This window comes from Thalia democratica, chromosome 9 (assembly GCF_965202585.1).
Source record: "Thalia democratica chromosome 9, ktThaDemo2.hap1.1, whole genome shotgun sequence".
Lineage (NCBI taxonomy): Eukaryota > Metazoa > Chordata > Thaliacea > Salpida > Salpidae > Thalia > Thalia democratica.
This window is the reverse complement of record NC_139173.1, coordinates 20,719,955-20,738,131: the sequence shown is the minus strand read 5'-3', so window position 1 is coordinate 20,738,131 and position 18,177 is coordinate 20,719,955. Positions and strand designations below refer to the sequence as shown.

General features: G+C 26.1%; 1 protein-coding gene and 1 non-coding gene across 2 annotated transcripts; both read left to right on the top strand.

Moving 5' to 3' along the window:
- The first annotated feature begins 2,899 nt into the window (after positions 1-2,899).
- LOC145844058 (uncharacterized) lies at positions 2,900-6,324 on the top strand. The gene is made up of 10 exons (XM_082951395.1): positions 2,900-2,959; positions 3,018-3,207; positions 3,433-3,748; positions 3,894-4,054; positions 4,260-4,461; positions 4,522-4,631; positions 4,991-5,183; positions 5,433-5,727; positions 5,863-6,159; positions 6,236-6,324. The coding sequence occupies exons 1-9, from the start codon at positions 2,924-2,926 to the stop codon at positions 6,157-6,159; spliced, it is 1,800 nt and encodes a 599-aa protein (XP_082807521.1). The 5' UTR covers positions 2,900-2,923; the 3' UTR covers positions 6,236-6,324.
- Positions 6,325-12,219: 5,895 nt separating this feature from the next.
- On the top strand, positions 12,220-12,416 carry LOC145845280 (small nucleolar RNA U3). Its single transcript, XR_014370325.1, has one exon. It is a non-coding gene; the product is annotated as a small nucleolar RNA U3 (small nucleolar RNA).
- The last annotated feature ends 5,761 nt before the right edge of the window (positions 12,417-18,177 follow it).

Sequence of the window (18,177 nt, the reverse complement as noted above, 5' to 3'; positions counted from 1 at the left end):
CACTTTAATACTTCCGAATTTATTTGTAAAAGCACGCTTGTTTTGACTAACTTGAGTAAAAGTTCTACTTTTTTAATTTCAATAAGTAGACACTATAAAGATTTATGCAAACAGTAGACTTTAAAAGAGGTTATTTTTTTCATGTTTATTTCTCGCTTTTTATTGGATGCAAGTACTCTGATATAACAATGAAAACCAAGGGCGAGTAAGCCAGTCTTTTCATAACGTAATGGTACTACTTGTTTATGCCGTTGTCTTATAACTGATTGTTTAAATTTTTAAAGTAAATCGTCATCACGTGAGCAGGTCTTTTCAGTTTTTCAGCGTAATTGTTCCTAAAACAAAACAAAAACTAAACTAGTTGTACAACGGTTTTCTGTAAACTTTTTGATTAGATAAAATATTTTATTCTAAGAAATACTTAACTCACTTTATAACAATGCTACATAACTAACGCTTTTTATATGAAAAGTGGTGTACGACTATTCATACTCTGACAATTTAAACACTAATAATTTTCAATTATTGTGATACATCTCTTAATTTCTATTTTATGATTTTCAATACTATAATAATTAGACCTACATGGATTTTTTTAATTTTTTTGAGAAATGGGTAAAACAAGTTAAAAAAAATTACAAAAATATTGCTGTTTTTAGTATTTGTGATTTTTTCTTTTAATATGTTTTGTTAATTTTTTTTTTACTGTTGTAATCTTGCTAATTAGACCTACATTAGTATCTTTTTATTTTTATCAAGTTTAGATTATTTTTTGACATGCAGCCCTTTGTATGTTTTAATAAGAACTTGAATTATTGTAGTTTAAATAGTCATGTAACAGTTTAAAAGTGTTACCTCAGAGCTTATTGTAGAGCTTTTACTTAAACAGTACTTCAAATGTTTAATTATTGAAATATTAAAAAAAAAATCTAAACTTGTTTAAAATAAACACTTATGCTATCTTTCAAAATATGTAAAATGTTGATATACATTAACGTAATGAAGTATAAATCTAAATTCATAACTTAAATAACCTCCTAAACACACTTATCTAGAAAAATCTAAACTTTTAAAATCTGTAATATAAAATTTTATTTAAGCTTGTTTTCATCAGATGTTTGAAATAACTTTTTTTAAACATGTTGGTGGTAATTTAATTGCTAATTTATAAATTAAAAAAAAAAATTACAGAAGACTTCAAAATAACACAATAAGCACACAATTAAAAGCGTTTATAAAAAACAACAAATTTCAAAAACAATTTATATTTTTTTTTGTTTCTAGTTTTAATTCAATAATTCATTTGCTTTTGTAAGCATAAATGATTTTAGCATATTACATGAATTTAAGTTATAAACAAGTCTATAAGCTATCACAAAACAAAATTTTTATCTGTCATAACTTTATATTTCTGTCTTTAAAACTATTGTTAAACTTTACTAGTATGGGAAAACGTATGAATACTAACGTGTTTTAAATTAGGTATGTGTTTTGTAAAACTTAAACATTAATTTAAATATATTGTTGATACCATAACAATTAAAAGCAAAATCCTCTCAAAACAGTTACAATAAGTTCTCTTAAAATGTATGCAGGTTATTCTTTGAACCTAACAGTTTGATAGTCTTAAATGATAAGTAAAAAAAAAAACGTTCATCTTGTTTACTCTACTACTATTGCTGCTATTTAATCTAACAAATTAGTCAAAAGTAGTTTTTGCAGCTAAAACTTTAGATTAAGTTTTTGAAACCTTTTTACTTATTAACTATTACATACTTTTAATTATTTTTTTTGTACTTTTTCATGTTATAACAAAATAAAAATAACAAAGATCGTTTCGCCGTAAAATAAAACTTTTGTTTTAAACATACAGTCCACAAATATATTTTAGTAATTAGCTTAGTACTAGTTTACAAAACTTTATATTATTTTATTGTAAATAGCGTTTTTAAAAGAGTTACTTTGTTTTCATTAACGTTAATTAAATTTTAAAGTTTACAAAACTTGTTTAAAAAATAGTGAAAATTTATAAATTGTTTAAAAGAAGTATACCGTTTTGGTTTTCAACTTATGATTTAAAAGCAATAATAAAGATTACGTACCACTTCCGCCGTTACAATCACAACAGACGTTAAAATAACAATTGTTAATTGTAACCGGAAAAGCCAATAATATTTTTTAAGTACTTATTTTTTAATAGTAGTGTTACACTCATAACTTTGGTTTTTATTTTGATTAGGTTTAAATAACCAAATAAAAATAAGTAGTAAGTAGTAAAATTGGACAGGAATTGTAAAAAGTAATAATTTTTTTTATTCACAAAAAATTGTTCAAGTTAATTGATGAAAGAGTAAAAGCTTTCATTTTGCTTGGTGTAAAAGAATTTTAAAATTTCAAACTTATGAAACAACTTCAAACATTAAAGTTATGTATTAATAACAGACTTCAAACTTGGTGAAGTATCTTACTCATCGGCTTACAGAAACAGTGAGATGGAAATCTACTTCTAATTGGATTACTTGTTTAATATACAAAATGTAAACTTTCTATTTTTAATCAGCTTTAGCATCATAAATACGGTACTAAATTTTACTTTCTGCAAGATTTAGTTTAACATTTTTTTGTTATTCAAATTCATGTAGTAAAAATATCAAAAAAATACAGTGTACTAGGTTTTGTTTTATCAAAAAAAAACATTTAGTGAATTAAAAAAAACCACTTCACTAATAAAATATTTAATTGGTTACGAAAAACAAAAACTTTCCTTTTTTCCATGAGTTTTCAAGTGCCATTCTGTCACTTGACACGAAGAGTTGTTTATTTTGTTTATATTGTTTGTACAGCACTGTATAAAAGTGATGCAAGATTGACTCTCGACATCTATTGCTTGTTTGATACATTTCTATACGGACAAACAATAAACATGAAGATAGTCGCTGTCTTCCTGGCATGCATTGTTGTAAGTTTTTGTATTAGAGTTAATCTTTTACTTTTATTTATTGAAAAATGTTAAACAGGCATCCCAAGCTGCTAGTTTCAACATACCAAGCTACGATTACTGGTGCCGTCAAAACTTCTGTGTTGTTCCGCACCAAAGCTACTACAACTACAGAGTCAACTTCAACAGAGCGTGGTGCCAAGGTCACTTCTACAGAAGCATCCTTTGCGAGTTCCCAAAATGTTTGACACCAAAAGGCTGTGAAGCTGGTAAGACTTTCTAAAAAATAGAATCCATACATTCTCATACAAACAAAAAACTACGGTTAACAAAACACAAACTACTGTTAATTAAAACTAGCGACAAGATATGTTTATTTAGTTAAAGTTTTAAAATTATAGCGCATCATAAAAACAAAAAAGTTACATATCATAAAGTAACAAGCACTGAACATTTTTAACACGTACAGTTAAACTTTAATAACATTTATACAGAGGATCAGTCTGATGTCCGCTTGAAAGAAATTGAAGGCAGACTGCTGAAGGTCAGACAGCAAATCTACACAGAACTCATGCATCCACAGCAGGGCTGGATCAAGATGCTCTACGAACTGAACTACCAATACGTTTGCGTTTTCAGAGATTACTACAGACACGCCACCGGCTGCGCGTACACCGAGCTTGAAGGCAGATCGGGAAGATACGCCGCCGAATTGGAAGGATACAGAAGACAGGCTGTTGCTCGCTACAACGAACATGTTCACCAGATCATGGCAAGAATCGAGAAATACCATCGTCAAATTGTTCAACAGTTAGTAGCATAAAAAGTTGTGCATCAAATATTTAGAATTTTTTTTAAAATAAGTATGGAAAATGTGTAGTTTTTTCGAAATAATTTAAAATGAATTAACGTTGTTACTCAATACAAGTTAACAGTAAATTATTTATATTGTCAGATTTAAAGAATGTGTTGAAAAGCGTAAACACCAAGTTGGCGGTGTCCACGGAAAAATGAACGAGCGTGCTGAAAAATACATCAAAACTTACAAGGAAAAACTTGAACAGCTCCGTTCAAAGAAGTCCCGTTATGTCAGACTTATCTTCTCCAAAATTTACGGTAAATGCAATAAATATACTTTTTCTTACAACCATATCTTTAAAAAACTTAACCAAATATTGCTTAAAAATTCGACTACTAACAATAGAACTCTATAACTTTTATTTTTGTTTGAACTCAGTTAGGTTTTATTTATAATAAAATACTGTTATACAACAGAAGCAGATAAGAAATGTTAATTAGGAACTTAATAATTATTTTGTAGCTGGTAAGTCAATGCCAAGCGAATTCGAAGAAGTTATGAGACAATGGGAAGAGGAAATGGTCAGATACGATCAAACATTGGTGCAAGCTTTCCACACTAAAGTCATGGACGCAGTCCAAATGGTAGAAAAGAACTACAGATGCACTTATGTGTGCTACTTCAGAAACGGATGCTACAGCATTTCAAGAAAATACACAGCATGGTAATGAAAGTTTGATTAGATTAAAAATAAAGTTTGTACCATTATTAATACATCTTTTAGTGATCATTTGCCATCCGTTCCAAAGTGTGCGATGAACCTTCATTTTGTTGGAGCTTTCTCTGCCGATTGGAATGGATGTAGTTACAAGACTCTTAAAACTTGCTCAAAGGGTAAGTTTCTGGGTATAGTGTTACTCAAATACAAAAAACATTTGATATCAATTTCAATTTGTAAATTTAGCTCGTTTAGTTATGATACTACAAATAAGTTTTAAAGTTTTATGCTTGTATAAACTACCTCAGTCTTAGGGAAAGCAACCTATTAGTCTTGCTTTTTGTGTTTGAAACAAAGTCAGTTTTTTACTAAGTTTCTTCAATTTTCAATAAACTGTAATTCTTTTTAAAAATTTTTTCATAAAAACCAAGTGTTATTTATTAAACTTAAAGCTATAAAGAAACAAAATCTATCTGCACTTGTTATAAGGAAGTCTTTAGTCTCATATTTTTTAAATAATATTTCAAATCTGTAGAGGAACAAGAATCTGGTGGCGAGTTCCACTACGAGAAGTACATTGAAAAAGTTCACAAACAATGCGAAGTTTACACAAAAGAACTCGAATTCAAAAACAAATCATGGAGAAAACAAGTTGAAGAATGGTGCATTTATGCTATGCGTGGTCTTGAAGAAATTATTGTTTGCAGAATTCCTCAAGGATATAACGGGTTTGTTCTGAACTTTATGAAAATAATTTAACTTGATAGATTTTTACCATTGAAAAATTTAAACTATATTAAAACTCTTATATTTCTATGTAAACAAATTATATATCGTAACATAAATAACTTTATTTTAAATTACACTAAATCAAGCATTATAAGTTGTTATTCAGTTATCAATTGTTTTTTTCTAATTTAAATGTGTTATGATTTAAACTATAACCTTGTTTAATAAAAAAATTCTTTAAACTACAGATGCCCACCAACTGAAGCTGAAGTCATAAACTACCACAACGCGCTCAGAGCGCAAGCCAAGGACTGGATCCATTACCACCAACAAGGCATGCTCCACCAAATCACCACCGTTCACGAGAGAGTCCATGTCCGCATTTCACAATGGAAAGCTCACTCCGAGCAGTACGTCCACAAGCTGAAGGCCAACTTCCACGAGTGCATGTCCGGAAGGCAGGGCAAAATCGACGCTTACATCAAGGCGGTGGCTGAGAAACGCGTTCACAAGCGCGAAGCCCTCATTAAAACTTTGACAACCGTTAGTTTGTTGTTGAACAATGAAAAAACTAAAGAATATTATTTAATACTTGTAATAATATTGCACAAATATAAAACCACTGACTTTTTTCTTGCCAACCTTTAAAGTTGTACATTTTATTTAATATTTTTACAGCGCGCTCGCTTCCACTTGTGCTCCTTCGACAAGTTCTTCTACAGCGTCTTCGGCAAAGACACCACCAACCAGATGATGCTGGACTTGAGAAAGCACTACGTGAACTGCGTCGATGTGAAGGTGAAGAGCATCATTGAGAAGTTTGATCACTTCCAACACTATTACGAGCCGAGGTTGATCGTGCACTACCGCTGCTGTCACAAGTGCTCCGTCACCTTCCACGTTCCATCGTTCAGGCTCATGTGCAAATGGAACTTCTGCCCGCCTACCATTCAATCGTGTCAATTCCGTTGTTAGGTTTGTACTTACTTACTGATTTATATCTTTTTTATTAAACTAAGTCTATTTTTAAATAAATTTGCTATATTTTTAGGTTTCAACTTAAAGATAGAAGCAAAGAAACACAAATCAGGGCTAATAATTTTGTGACTTTTTAAATAATAAACTAGTGCTTGCAGAAAATTGTTGATTTTATTAGTAGAGTAGTTTTAAATAAAGTTTTTTCGAATACTTTTTATTTACATAAAGTAGTGTTTAACTAAGAACAGAGCTCGCGAAAAGTGCTAAATAATAACGAAAAAAATTAGTGTATACAGTTTATGAAATGTACGTTTTTTTTTTGTTATTTAATTAATAAGTTTTACGACTTTTAATTTTCACTCTACAGAATATGGTAATATATACATAATGCTATTTTAAAGCACTACAAAATCTTCTTTGTGTTAATCAGTTTGAATTTGTTAGTTAAAAAAAGTATAAAATTAAACTGTGACTTAAACTAAACTGATAGATAAAAAAGTATGTTTGATCTACTTATCTGTTAAAAATATCTTTTTTCAGTAAAAAAACATCAAGAAGTAAAACAAATGATTCACACAAAAAAAAACTTTTTACCTAGTTTTTAACGAACCGAGATCTTTCCAATGTGTAGACAATCTTTTTATTCTTACAGGCTACAATTTCACTTTTAAAAAAGAATAGTTTTAACGCGATCTTTAAAGGGATTATTTTCGTAGATAGCTTTGAAACTTGATTTTTAGAACTAATCTTAAGAAAATAATGACCTTTTAAATTATGTTATATTAACTATGTGTAGGAAACAAAAGGAACGGTTTAGTAATTATTTAAGTATAATTTTTATTAATTTAGTGCTTTAGTTAGACGACTGAAGAGAAATAATGTAAAAATATAATTTTATTTTTTCCTGATTACATAAAAGTTTTATTTAAAATTTATTGTAACAAAATCTAATAAATCTCGACTACATATTTTATAAAAGCAAACTGTAACCGTCTAGGTGTCGTTGAAATCACGGTTTACTATCATTTCTAACTCGCTATCATTTCTAACCTGATCATTTCTAACCCGATCACTTCTAACCCGATCATTTTTAACCCGATCACTTCTAACCCGATCACTTCTAACCCGATCACTTCTAACCCGATCACTTCTAACCCGATCACTTCTAACCCGATCACTTCTAACCCGATCATTTCTAACCCGATCACTTCTAACCCAATTAAATCCGATCACTTCTAACCCGATCACTTCTAACCCGATCATTTCTAACCCGATCACTTCTAACCCGATCACTTCTAACCCGATCATTTCTAACCTGATCACTTCTAACCCGATCACTTCTAACCTGATCATTTCTAACCCGATCACTTCTAACCCGATCACTTCTAACAAGATCACTTCTAACCCGATCATTTCTAACAAGATCATTTCTAACCCAATCACTTCTAACCCAATTAAACCCGATCATTTCTAACCCGATCATTTCTAACCCGATCATATCTAACCCGAACGTTTCTAACCCGATAATATCTAACCCGAAATTTATTTAGCCGATCTGTATTAATATATTAATTTATTTTTTTTAAGATAAGAATTTGTTTTAAAAACAAATTAATCCCAACAAAATTGTTTTTTTGTGAAGTTTAGTTTATTTTGTTCAAAATAAAACCTAATATTCAGATAGCTTTTGTTAAATTTAATTGTTGATATTAATTGGTTTATTTATTGTTTTGACAATAAGATTTAAAATTGGATCATTAATTAAGTGTAGTTAATTAGTTTAAAAAAGCATTAGGAAAAGTATAAGTTATTTGTATTCTAAGGATTAAATATTAAGTTTTGATAGTCGTCAATGTAAGAAATATAATGAGTATCGCAGCGGTTAAAGTTTATTCTGTACTTTCTTTTGAAATTATTCTATATGGTTAATATATATTTTTAAGTGTAGAAACAAAATTACCATTTTGCCAATTCAGGGAGAATTTATATGAAATACAACTTTTAAAAAATATTAATATCAGCGTTTATGAAAATTTTAATAATACAGTTAATAAAATTTAGTAATTGTAATTATAATGGTGGTTTCATTTAAAGTTAATATCATAATTCTAAGTTCTTTAAACTAAAGTGTATACTGTTTAATACAAAGCCAAAAGTAGAGGTAGAAGGCTTTTTAAATATTCAGAACTTGTCATTTACTCGAACTTTGATTTAATATTAATTCTTAAATCAACTGGTATATAGTATATAAAAATTAACTGTAATTAAATTATAATTAATTATACTAAACTTAACTACGAAAGTTTAGTGTCGAAAACTTATTATTACGCGTTTTTCTTTTTCTTTTGAAATAAAATTTATGTAGGGCAAAATAAATTTACATTTTTCATAAAAATTTAAAAGTTTTTAAATTTTAAAATTGCAAAAACACGATTATTCTCACGATTAATAGTAGATATTTCTAAAATAATTTTCTTGATATCTATTGAAAATTGTTGTTTTACAGGTTTTCAAAAACACAAAAACTTTTGATTATTTAGCGATCATTGATATGAAATGTAAGTATAAATTTTTCTAGTAAACTATATAACTTAAAAACTTATAATAAAATAATAAAACCATTTTGTATTGTGAAACCTATTATACAGGTTTAAATTTTTAATAAAGAAAAAACTCATCATATTTATAGAAATTTAGAGGTGCAAAATACCACCGAGAATAAAGTCAATAGACTGCAAGCTGGCTTTACTGTAATGAATAAAAAATAAATATGTTTCGCGTAATAATCGTCTTGAAAAAAATTTGATTAAAAGAAACAAAGAACTTAATGTAGTTTTTATAAAATTTTGCTCCTAATTATACTTAATTTAACTATAATTAATTTATTATTCTATTTCAAAATGTTTTATTTTTAATACTTATTTTGTTTTTACTTTCGTTATTTCAATTGCTTATAATAAGTAATTTTATAGAAATGTTTGTCAATTAAAGTACTAATTTAAGTCGCAATTAAAACATAAGCGAGATTTAATTACCCTCGAACTTGTTAAACAAATAAACTTGTCTTTTTTAATATTAGTGTTAAACATTTTTTTTTGCTCTAAAACTAATTATTATTAATGATGTGAAATCTAGACGGTCAATCGACATAACAACTTTTGCAATTTAATTATATAACATAACTGTTTTAATAGCTGGTTTCTAAAAAACCAGGCTTTTCCACTTAATATAAAAAACGTTTTTAACTTCTCCTAATGTTTGTTTGAATTACATTATCTTAATAGGCCTATGCAAGTTGCATAACAATTTGAATAAGTTATTAAGATGAAACTTAAAACTATCCTACTATAAAAGGTTAATACATTAGTAAGCAATAATAAAACATTTAAATTCAGATTTTTAATGTAGTTTTTAAACCGTAATATAAAAGTGTTTGTATCTGAATATTACAATTGTAAGAGTTTACTTTTTAAGATTTGCTAATGTTAAAAATAATGTAGTCACGTTAATTACAATAAGATCCAATTAAAATATTATTATCACTGCTTATTTTAAAATCCTACAAAGAAGAGTTCAAAATACTTTAAAGTAAACAATTAGTAAATTGTATATGATTAACGAAAAACGTCTCTTAAATTGTATTGAAAACACAAAATAAATAATAGAAAAAAACTAAAATTATGTGTAGGTAAAAAAATTAAAAAATGAGGTAAAAAAAATATATTAAGATTATGTTAAGTTAAAACTAAAATTAAAATTTATACTAAATTTACCTAACACATTAAAATCATTATGTTTTAAAGCAAATAAAAGTTTAATTTTTTTAGTAACTTCTTTAAAACTAGTTTGTTATTCATGAAATCCAGATAAAAAAATTAAAACGTAACATAAGTAAATGGGTTAGAAACGATCGGGTTACAAATGATCGGGTTAGAAGTGATCAGGTTAGAAATGATCGGGTTAGAAATGATCGGGTTTAATTGGGTTAGAAGTGATCGGGTTAGAAATGATCTTGTTAGAAATGATCGGGGTAGAAGTGATCGGGTTAGAAGTGATCGGGTTAGAAGTGATTGGGTTAGAAGTGATCAGGTTAGAAGTGATCGGGTTAGAAATGATCGGGTTAGAAGTGATCGGGTTAGAAGTGATCGGGTTAGAAATGATCGGGTTAGAAGTGATCGGGTTAGAAGTGATCGGGTTAGAAGTGATCGGGTTAGAAGTGATCGGGTTAGAAGTAATCGGGTTAGAAATGATCGGGTTAGAAGTGATCGGGTTAGAAGTGATCGGTTTAGAAGTGATCGGTTTAGAAATGATCGGGTTAGAAGTGATCGGGTTAGAAGTAATCGGGTTATAAGTGATCGGGTTAGAAATGATAGCGGGTTAGAAAAGATCGGCTCCCGAAATCACGATATTTATCATTCATATGAACAATATTCTTCTGGTAGTTTTATAGCACATATATATTTAAAGAAAATATATGGACACACTTTGTTAGTATGTATTTTATAACCTAAAAATGTTTGTAATACTTATTTTTAATTTATTTTATAAAATATGGAACTTTATATATTTTACAATTAGTTATTATATATTAAAAATAATCTTACTTTTAATACCCCTCAAAGAAATTGATTACATAAAAATTAAAATCAAGGAGACAATAGTTTTAAAATGGAATAAATATAAAACTTATGAATGATTTAGTTAAAGAAATATTATACTATTGAAAAAAATACTAAAAAACCATAAAATAGATAATTTATTTCACTAAAAATAACTATAACTTGATAAATTTTGAATTAGTTTAAAGCTAAATCTCATAAAATAGTTTGATATTAGAAAAAAAAATTACCATAAGGTTCAATTAAGAAATATTTTAATGGTTTTAGAAAAACTTTTATTAAAAATGGTAATTCACTATCAATCACAAATAAGTTTTAAATTGTAATAATTTCAAACTTTGTGTATCCTAAAAATTTGTATAAAATAATAAATTTAAAAAATAAAACTGCATCTTGTTTACAAAAAATTTCTTAGGTGGAAACTTAGAAAAATTTCAACTAAATTTAATTAAACATTAAATGATACCTTTTAAACTGCAGTTATAACAAATATAAGAATAATCAAGACTAAGCACTAATAGCTATTTTTCCAGTTTTAAAACTTTTTGTAAAGCTAACAATTCAAAAGTTTGTTATAGCTGTACTTTAAATCATATTAGCATTTTAAAGTTTGAATTAAAATTTTTTTGAAACAATATTTAAAGCATTTAAAACTAAATTTAAATACTTTAGTTACTCTCAAATTTTTCTTTTTTGAAACAGGTTTAGTATTTAAAAATAAAAAGAAGTTGAAACTCAAAGACTTTTGGTTAGATTTAGGAATTTTTAATTTTAAAACTATTGAAAGTTTTATAATTTTAAACTTAAAAGAGATGTAAAAATTATTTATAAAAGTATTTTAATGTTTCAAAAACTCTTGTAATAGTTATAATTTCTTTTTTTTTACTTAAAAAAATTTAATCTTATCTTATATTTCGGATCAAAAAAAAATTGTAAATTAAATTCTTATAAAATAAAATACTCCTTTAGAAATTTATTCAGAGAGTTATAAAAAAAAAGTCTAAATTAAATCTTATTGTTTTTTGTGTTAACAGTCATAACTATTTACATAATTAACAAAAACAGTTTGTGTGAGTTTTTCAAGTTATAATTATATTTTGTAAATTTTTTTTCATTAAAGCCTATAACAAAAATATTTTACACATTTTTAAAGTATTAGAAATTAGTGTTAAGTTATGTTTCTGTCAATGAAAACGTTTTTATAAGTATATTGTACAGCTAACCATGTAATTAAAAAATACTTTGATAGAAAACAACAAAACATTAAAAAAATGTATAAGTACTATAAGAAGCTAGCTAATTTTCAAAGCATTAATTAGCACGCTACTCTCGTTTTTTGTCATAGAAGAGTTCTATTGCTTTATGACGTCACAATGCATACCAACAAACTGTAGATTGCTGCATCAGAATAATTTGAGTTGCTCAATATTGTAAAATCAAGATCATACTTTTAGGGATCATTTCTAAAGTGTGTGTCTCACGAACGTTATTTAACAATGACGGTCAACCTCTCACGATGATGAATTGTAGAGCGGTTCTCTGAGCAGGAAAATGACTTCAGCTTGCTGAATGTCGTAATGACTGTTCCACTGTTGTCAAGGCAACAGTGGAGGGGAATCTCTCTTTCTGAGTGATCAACAACATGCCTTTTGGGGCATCTCTTCTCAAACCGAGTTAATATATGGAGGCTTGCACAACATTAGAAAAGCATATAAAATCTTTGCGTTACGGTTAAATATAGTTAATGAAGTATATTTAATGTTTTTTTAAGTTATAAAAGAAGTAGTCAGAACACGAAATTTTACTTTTCTTTTTAATTATTGTTTATTCTTTAGCTTTTTTGACAAGCTTTTATTCTAAAATTTTTTATTCAAGCAACCTCTAACCATTTAGGTGTTATGGCAGTCAGGATGTTTAAAGTTATAGTTGACATTTTTCAAACTATTTTAAAAACTATTTTGTTATTTTTATAATTCGCTTAAACAATTTAAAATTGCTATACATATCCGGCCTTGACAAGATATTAAACTGTATCCGTGGTGTATAACTCAATAATCGAAAGATTTTTTGTTTAACTTTTTGAGCGCTTTATTTTATCTTTAATAAACAATTAGGTATATTTTTTACTCAGAATCTACTTAAAAAAAAATAATTTTCAGCATTTTTAAAAATCTTTTTTGATTGTTCTTGGTTTTAAATTTTTACATTAAAAAATATTATAAAAAATTATTCTGGATAACCCATTTAAAATATTTATACAAAATTACTTAAGTTCCGTAGGTCATATCTCAAAAAACAATTAAAAAAGTATACAGAGTTTTACTGAAATGTCTAACTAATAAAGATTATAATAAAAAGAAAATTTAAGTAAATACTAAAGATATAACTAAAGATTAAAATGTAAAAAACTTCATCTAGTTTACCTATAACTTTTCTACATAGAATTTTCGATAAATGTATACAAACAAAAATTAAAACTGTTTAAATTCTGTGCATGATAAAAGTTGCATCAGTTAAAACATGACTCTGAAAACTTTTTTTAGTATTAATTTTTCTAACTTTTTAACAATTCAAATAGCTAATAAAATTACATTTGAAAATTCTTAAATTTAAATTTAACTAAATTTAAAGAGAAAACTAAAAAATGCACTGGTATAAAAACATTTTATAAATTTGAATTCAGGACTCAATCTTAAATCTAAAGTAAAAAGTTAATATAAACAGTTTAGTCAATTTTTTAATTATAATTTCTGTTTATGTCAAATGTAGGTTTTTCATATGTTTTAGTGGCTATTTTTTTGTGTAAAATACTTACTCATTTTAATCGAACTTTCCATATCTTAATAGTTAATAAAAAACTTTTTTTTCATCAAGATAACGGTTCTTTGTCTTTAATTTAATTAAAAAAAAACATTGGATTGGGGTTTGACTTTTTGAGTGGGGCCCCTTTAAAAACTTTGAGTATTTTTCTTCCTTTTTTTTTTATATATACAAGCTTTTCTCTAAAAATAATCTTTTTTTTTTAATTTTTTTAAAACATAATTATTAAAATGAATTAAATGATGTTATAAATATTTTTTTCAATTTTTTTTTATATACCATAAGCCTGAATAAATTTATAAGAAAAATTCCAATTTTTCACGATTTTCGTTTTTTAGATATACAACTTTTTGTGCAAAAATAAAATATTTTATTAATAATTTTTATTTTTAACAGACTTAAATAGTTATGTTTTATGATGTTGTGATATTTTTTTCCAGTTTTTAAAATATATGACCCATACAAGTTTTACCTAAATTTTTAGCAACAGTATTTCTTGCTCAAGTGCTAAGAGTTTAGGTAAAACTTGTATGGGTCATATATTTTAAAAACAATAAAAAACTTTAATGAAAATATCGCAACATCATAAAACATAATCTATACAAGTCTGTTGAAAATAAAAATTATTGGTCAAATATTTTATTTTTGCATAAAATGCTGTATATCTAAAAACAAAAATCGTGCAAAATTGGAATTTTCTGAAAAGTTTATTCAGGATTATGGTATAAAAAAAATTGAAAAAAAAAACACAACATCATTAAACTCAATTTAATAAGTATGTTTTAAATTTGAAAAAAATTATTATTTTAGGAGAAAAGCTGGTATATATAAAAAATTGAAAAAATCCCATAATTTTTAAAGGGGCACCACTCAAAAAGTCAAAACCCAATCCAATGGATTTGAATAAAATTAAAGACAAAGGACCGTTCTCTAGAATAAAAAAAAAATTAATTAGCTATTAAGATAAGTAAATAATTGGGTCTAAAGTTTTGACATTTTTATAAAGTTCCTAAAAACACTTTTAAGTTAAGTTTATGCTAGTCCTCAATAATTCTATCATAAAGATAAGTTTTGGCACGAATTGGGGCACACATTATTCTACATTAATTGCAGGAACTTTTTTCAATTTTTTATGATATTCAATATATTTTTTTCTAATAGGTCCATATTTCTACAATTTTTAAAAGTAAAGAAATTGGTAAGGTACGAACTTTAAGAAATACGGATTTTGTTTTATTTATTAAAAAAAATTAAGCTTGTAATATTGGTTCTAGGAAACTAGTTTGAAACTAAACATTTGTAAACTTTTTGCAGGTGTTATCAATGACGAAGACAAGCTTTTTAAAGCAAAGGTAGATAACTGTAACTACTAGTGACATTTCAACTACGTTTGACAATGACTAAGTTAACAATGCTAAAATTTATCGTCGAAAAAAATATTCTTTTGAGGAAAACTTATATTTGACTAATACTAATTTATAAAAAGAAAATGTTTAGGTTTAAAATAAGTTTAAATAAACTGAAGTTTAATTATATTTGTACTACAACTATTTTAAATAAAACTTCAATTTTTTATTCGTAGATGAAAACAAAATGCAGCTATTTTAAAGAAATGAAACTCTTAAGTTTATCAAACTTAAACTATATGAAATTTTTTTTTAAGTTTTAACTATTGACCTTTTTGTTTTCGATAAATAACTATATAAACGACTTAAACTTAACTTTCTAATTTGATTTATCAACTTCAGTCAGGAAAAAACCTATTTGTATAAGTACAAGATTTAAAAAACAACTAGATCACAGAAACTAATCAAATGACTAAACATAATTTTGATTAACAATAGCATACTTTAAATTATCACAATATAAGTTTTTTTTTCTACACAACTAAGGTTTTACCAATAACTATTGAATAATAAAATAAGTGAAATCAAGCAATAATAATAACAATATATACCATAAATTCTTTAGAAATGTTTTTGTTCTATCTTTTCAAATATTAACAATGTACACCAAAGAAAATGTCAGCGAAAATTATGTTACAATGCCAAAGTCTGGATTTTTGTGAGCTTAATACAAGCTAAAAAACATAAAGTTTTGTATATACCAGATCAATCTTTTGACCAAGATTAAGCTCAACTAATACAGTATAAGAATAAGTAAGTTTTTTAAATATATAACTGCACTAAAAATGATTAAAAGATGTAATAGTAAACAATTATAGAATATATTTAGTTCAAAAAACAGATTAGTCTACTAATAGGTAATGATTTTAACTTAACTACTATTTAAAATATATATTCTAAACTAATAAAGAATAAGCTTAGACCTATTTAACTGTACATATGTATCAAGAGTTCAAGACTCCAGTTGAGGAACACATACTTAACTGTAATCAAAGCAGACAATATATACACCTAATTGTTCATGAATGTTTTGTATAACTCTTTTTTCATTTGAATGTTGTTGGAAAATTTTTGTTTACATTTTGTTGAAAATTTTCTAAGTAAATATATTATCCTGAATTTAGTTTTACTTGTTTCTTTTTTTGTTTGTTTTATTTTTTGAAGATTAAATTGTTAAAAATTTTTTTTATGAGATCATAATAGGTTGTAAAAGCATGTACAACTCGGTTTTTTCTTGCACCAGGTCTTCAGACCAAATTTTTGAGTGTTTTATATCATTTGATAAAAAACTATGTAAAGCATAAGCTTCAGCCAAATTTTAAGTTTAATAGTGTTGAAATAAAAAATATAACAAACAATCTTAAATAAACACTCTTAAATTTATTTAAAAAAGAACTATTATTTGTATCAGAAACTTATCCTTAATAATAATTCAAATTCAACCTTTTTATTTAGAAACAGCTTCTACCTATGCTACGACTAATACTTGTTCTGGAAACTAAGGATTATTTTTTAAACGTAATTACTTCACTGTATGATTGACTTGACTACAGCAAAATGTAATATTCAATTTAATGTAGTTAAAAAATGCTATGAAACACAAATTATTGTACAAATTATTAAATAATTCTATTACAGAAATCAATTTTATAATTGTTTAAGCATAGATAAAATATAAATACACTTATGCTGTGTTTGTATCAACGCTTTTTATTACTTAAGAAAAAATATTTCAATACTACTAATAAATTAATTATAAAGAATATCTAAAAATGAACAATAAAGAAAATCTTAAATACTTAGAACTAAATAATTTAAACTAACTTATAACAAAAAATACGTTTATACAGGAATGGCCTTCCGCTAAACTAGGTATATAAATAAAGAACGAATTATAAACGAAAACCTTTTTAGTAAAATAAATATATTACTTTAAGTAAGCTGTACAATTAGTCTTCTTTTTTGTCATACGGAAATTTCTTTAAAATAGTTGCACTTTTTTTTTATCTGCTGATAAAAAAATTAAACTTTTATTTAAAACAGTTCTAGTACAAGTCTAATTAAACTTTGTTTTAACTGAAATTATTTTAAACATAATTACTTTTTAGTTATCATTTAGTTTTAGTTAAGTACAAGTTTTAATACCAAGAATAATTTTTTTTGACAACAAAGTTTTGATATAGTTAAAATGTCAAGCGTAGTTGAAATGTCTTTAGTAGTTACAGTTTTCTATATTTGCTTTAAAGAGCTTGTTTTTGTCTCTGATAACACCTGTAAAAAGTTTATAAACATTTAGTTTGAAAAAGTTTCCTAGAACCAATATTAAGTAGTTTAAAAATTTAAAAAAAAAATAAAGTGCGTACCTTTTAAAGTTAGTACCTTACCGATTTCTTTACTTTTAAAAATTGTAGAAATATGGACCTGGTAGTAAATATATATTGAATATCATATAAAGTAGAAAAAAATTACTGCAATTAAGGTAGAATAATGTCTGCCCATTCGTGCATATTACCAGAATTTTTAGTCATTGTCACTTTTTTTCAAAAATACATTTAAAGTGTCTTTTCAATGTTGTTATACTACTTAACACAGTTTTTACCTTAAATTTAATTTTAAACTTTAAAATAGAACCTTAAAACTGTAATTTAAAAAACCTTAAGAAGTTTTGCTAAAACATTTGGTACCCTGTTGTAAAATAAAACATTTAACTTTAGAAGGTGTTACCCTTATGTGTTAATAACCAATCTTGAATATACAGTAACTATTTTTGTTTGATTTATTAGGTTTTGCACACGAATCGGGGCACACGCTTTTCAACATTATTTGAAGGAACTTTTTCCGAATTTTAAAGATATTCAACATACTTTTGCTAACAGGTCCAAATTTCAATAAGTAAAGACGTCGTAAGGTAAGAACTTTGAGAGGTACGCACCCGCGTAAGGTACGCACCCGCGTAAGGTACGCAAATTAGAAACTATCTATTTATAGTTGGTTTGAGATACTTATTTAAAACTAAACATTTAAAAAATTTTTACAGGTATTATCAGAGACGAAGACAAGCTCTTTAAAGCAAAGTTAGAAAACTGTAACAGTACCAGTGACATTTCAACTACGTTTGACATTTTTACTATATCAAAACTTTATCGTCAAATAATTATTTTTAATCAATT

Bases quoted from the DNA above. Each gene is read 5' to 3' on its own strand.
- LOC145844058 (XM_082951395.1), top strand. From the start codon at position 2,924: ATGAAGATAGTCGCTGTCTTCCTGGCATGCATTGTT. The intron at 2,960-3,017 runs GTAAGTTTTTGT...AATGTTAAACAG, and splicing joins TCTTCCTGGCATGCATTGTT to GCATCCCAAGCTGCTAGTTT. The intron at 4,055-4,259 runs GTAAATGCAATA...ATTATTTTGTAG, and splicing joins TATCTTCTCCAAAATTTACG to CTGGTAAGTCAATGCCAAGC.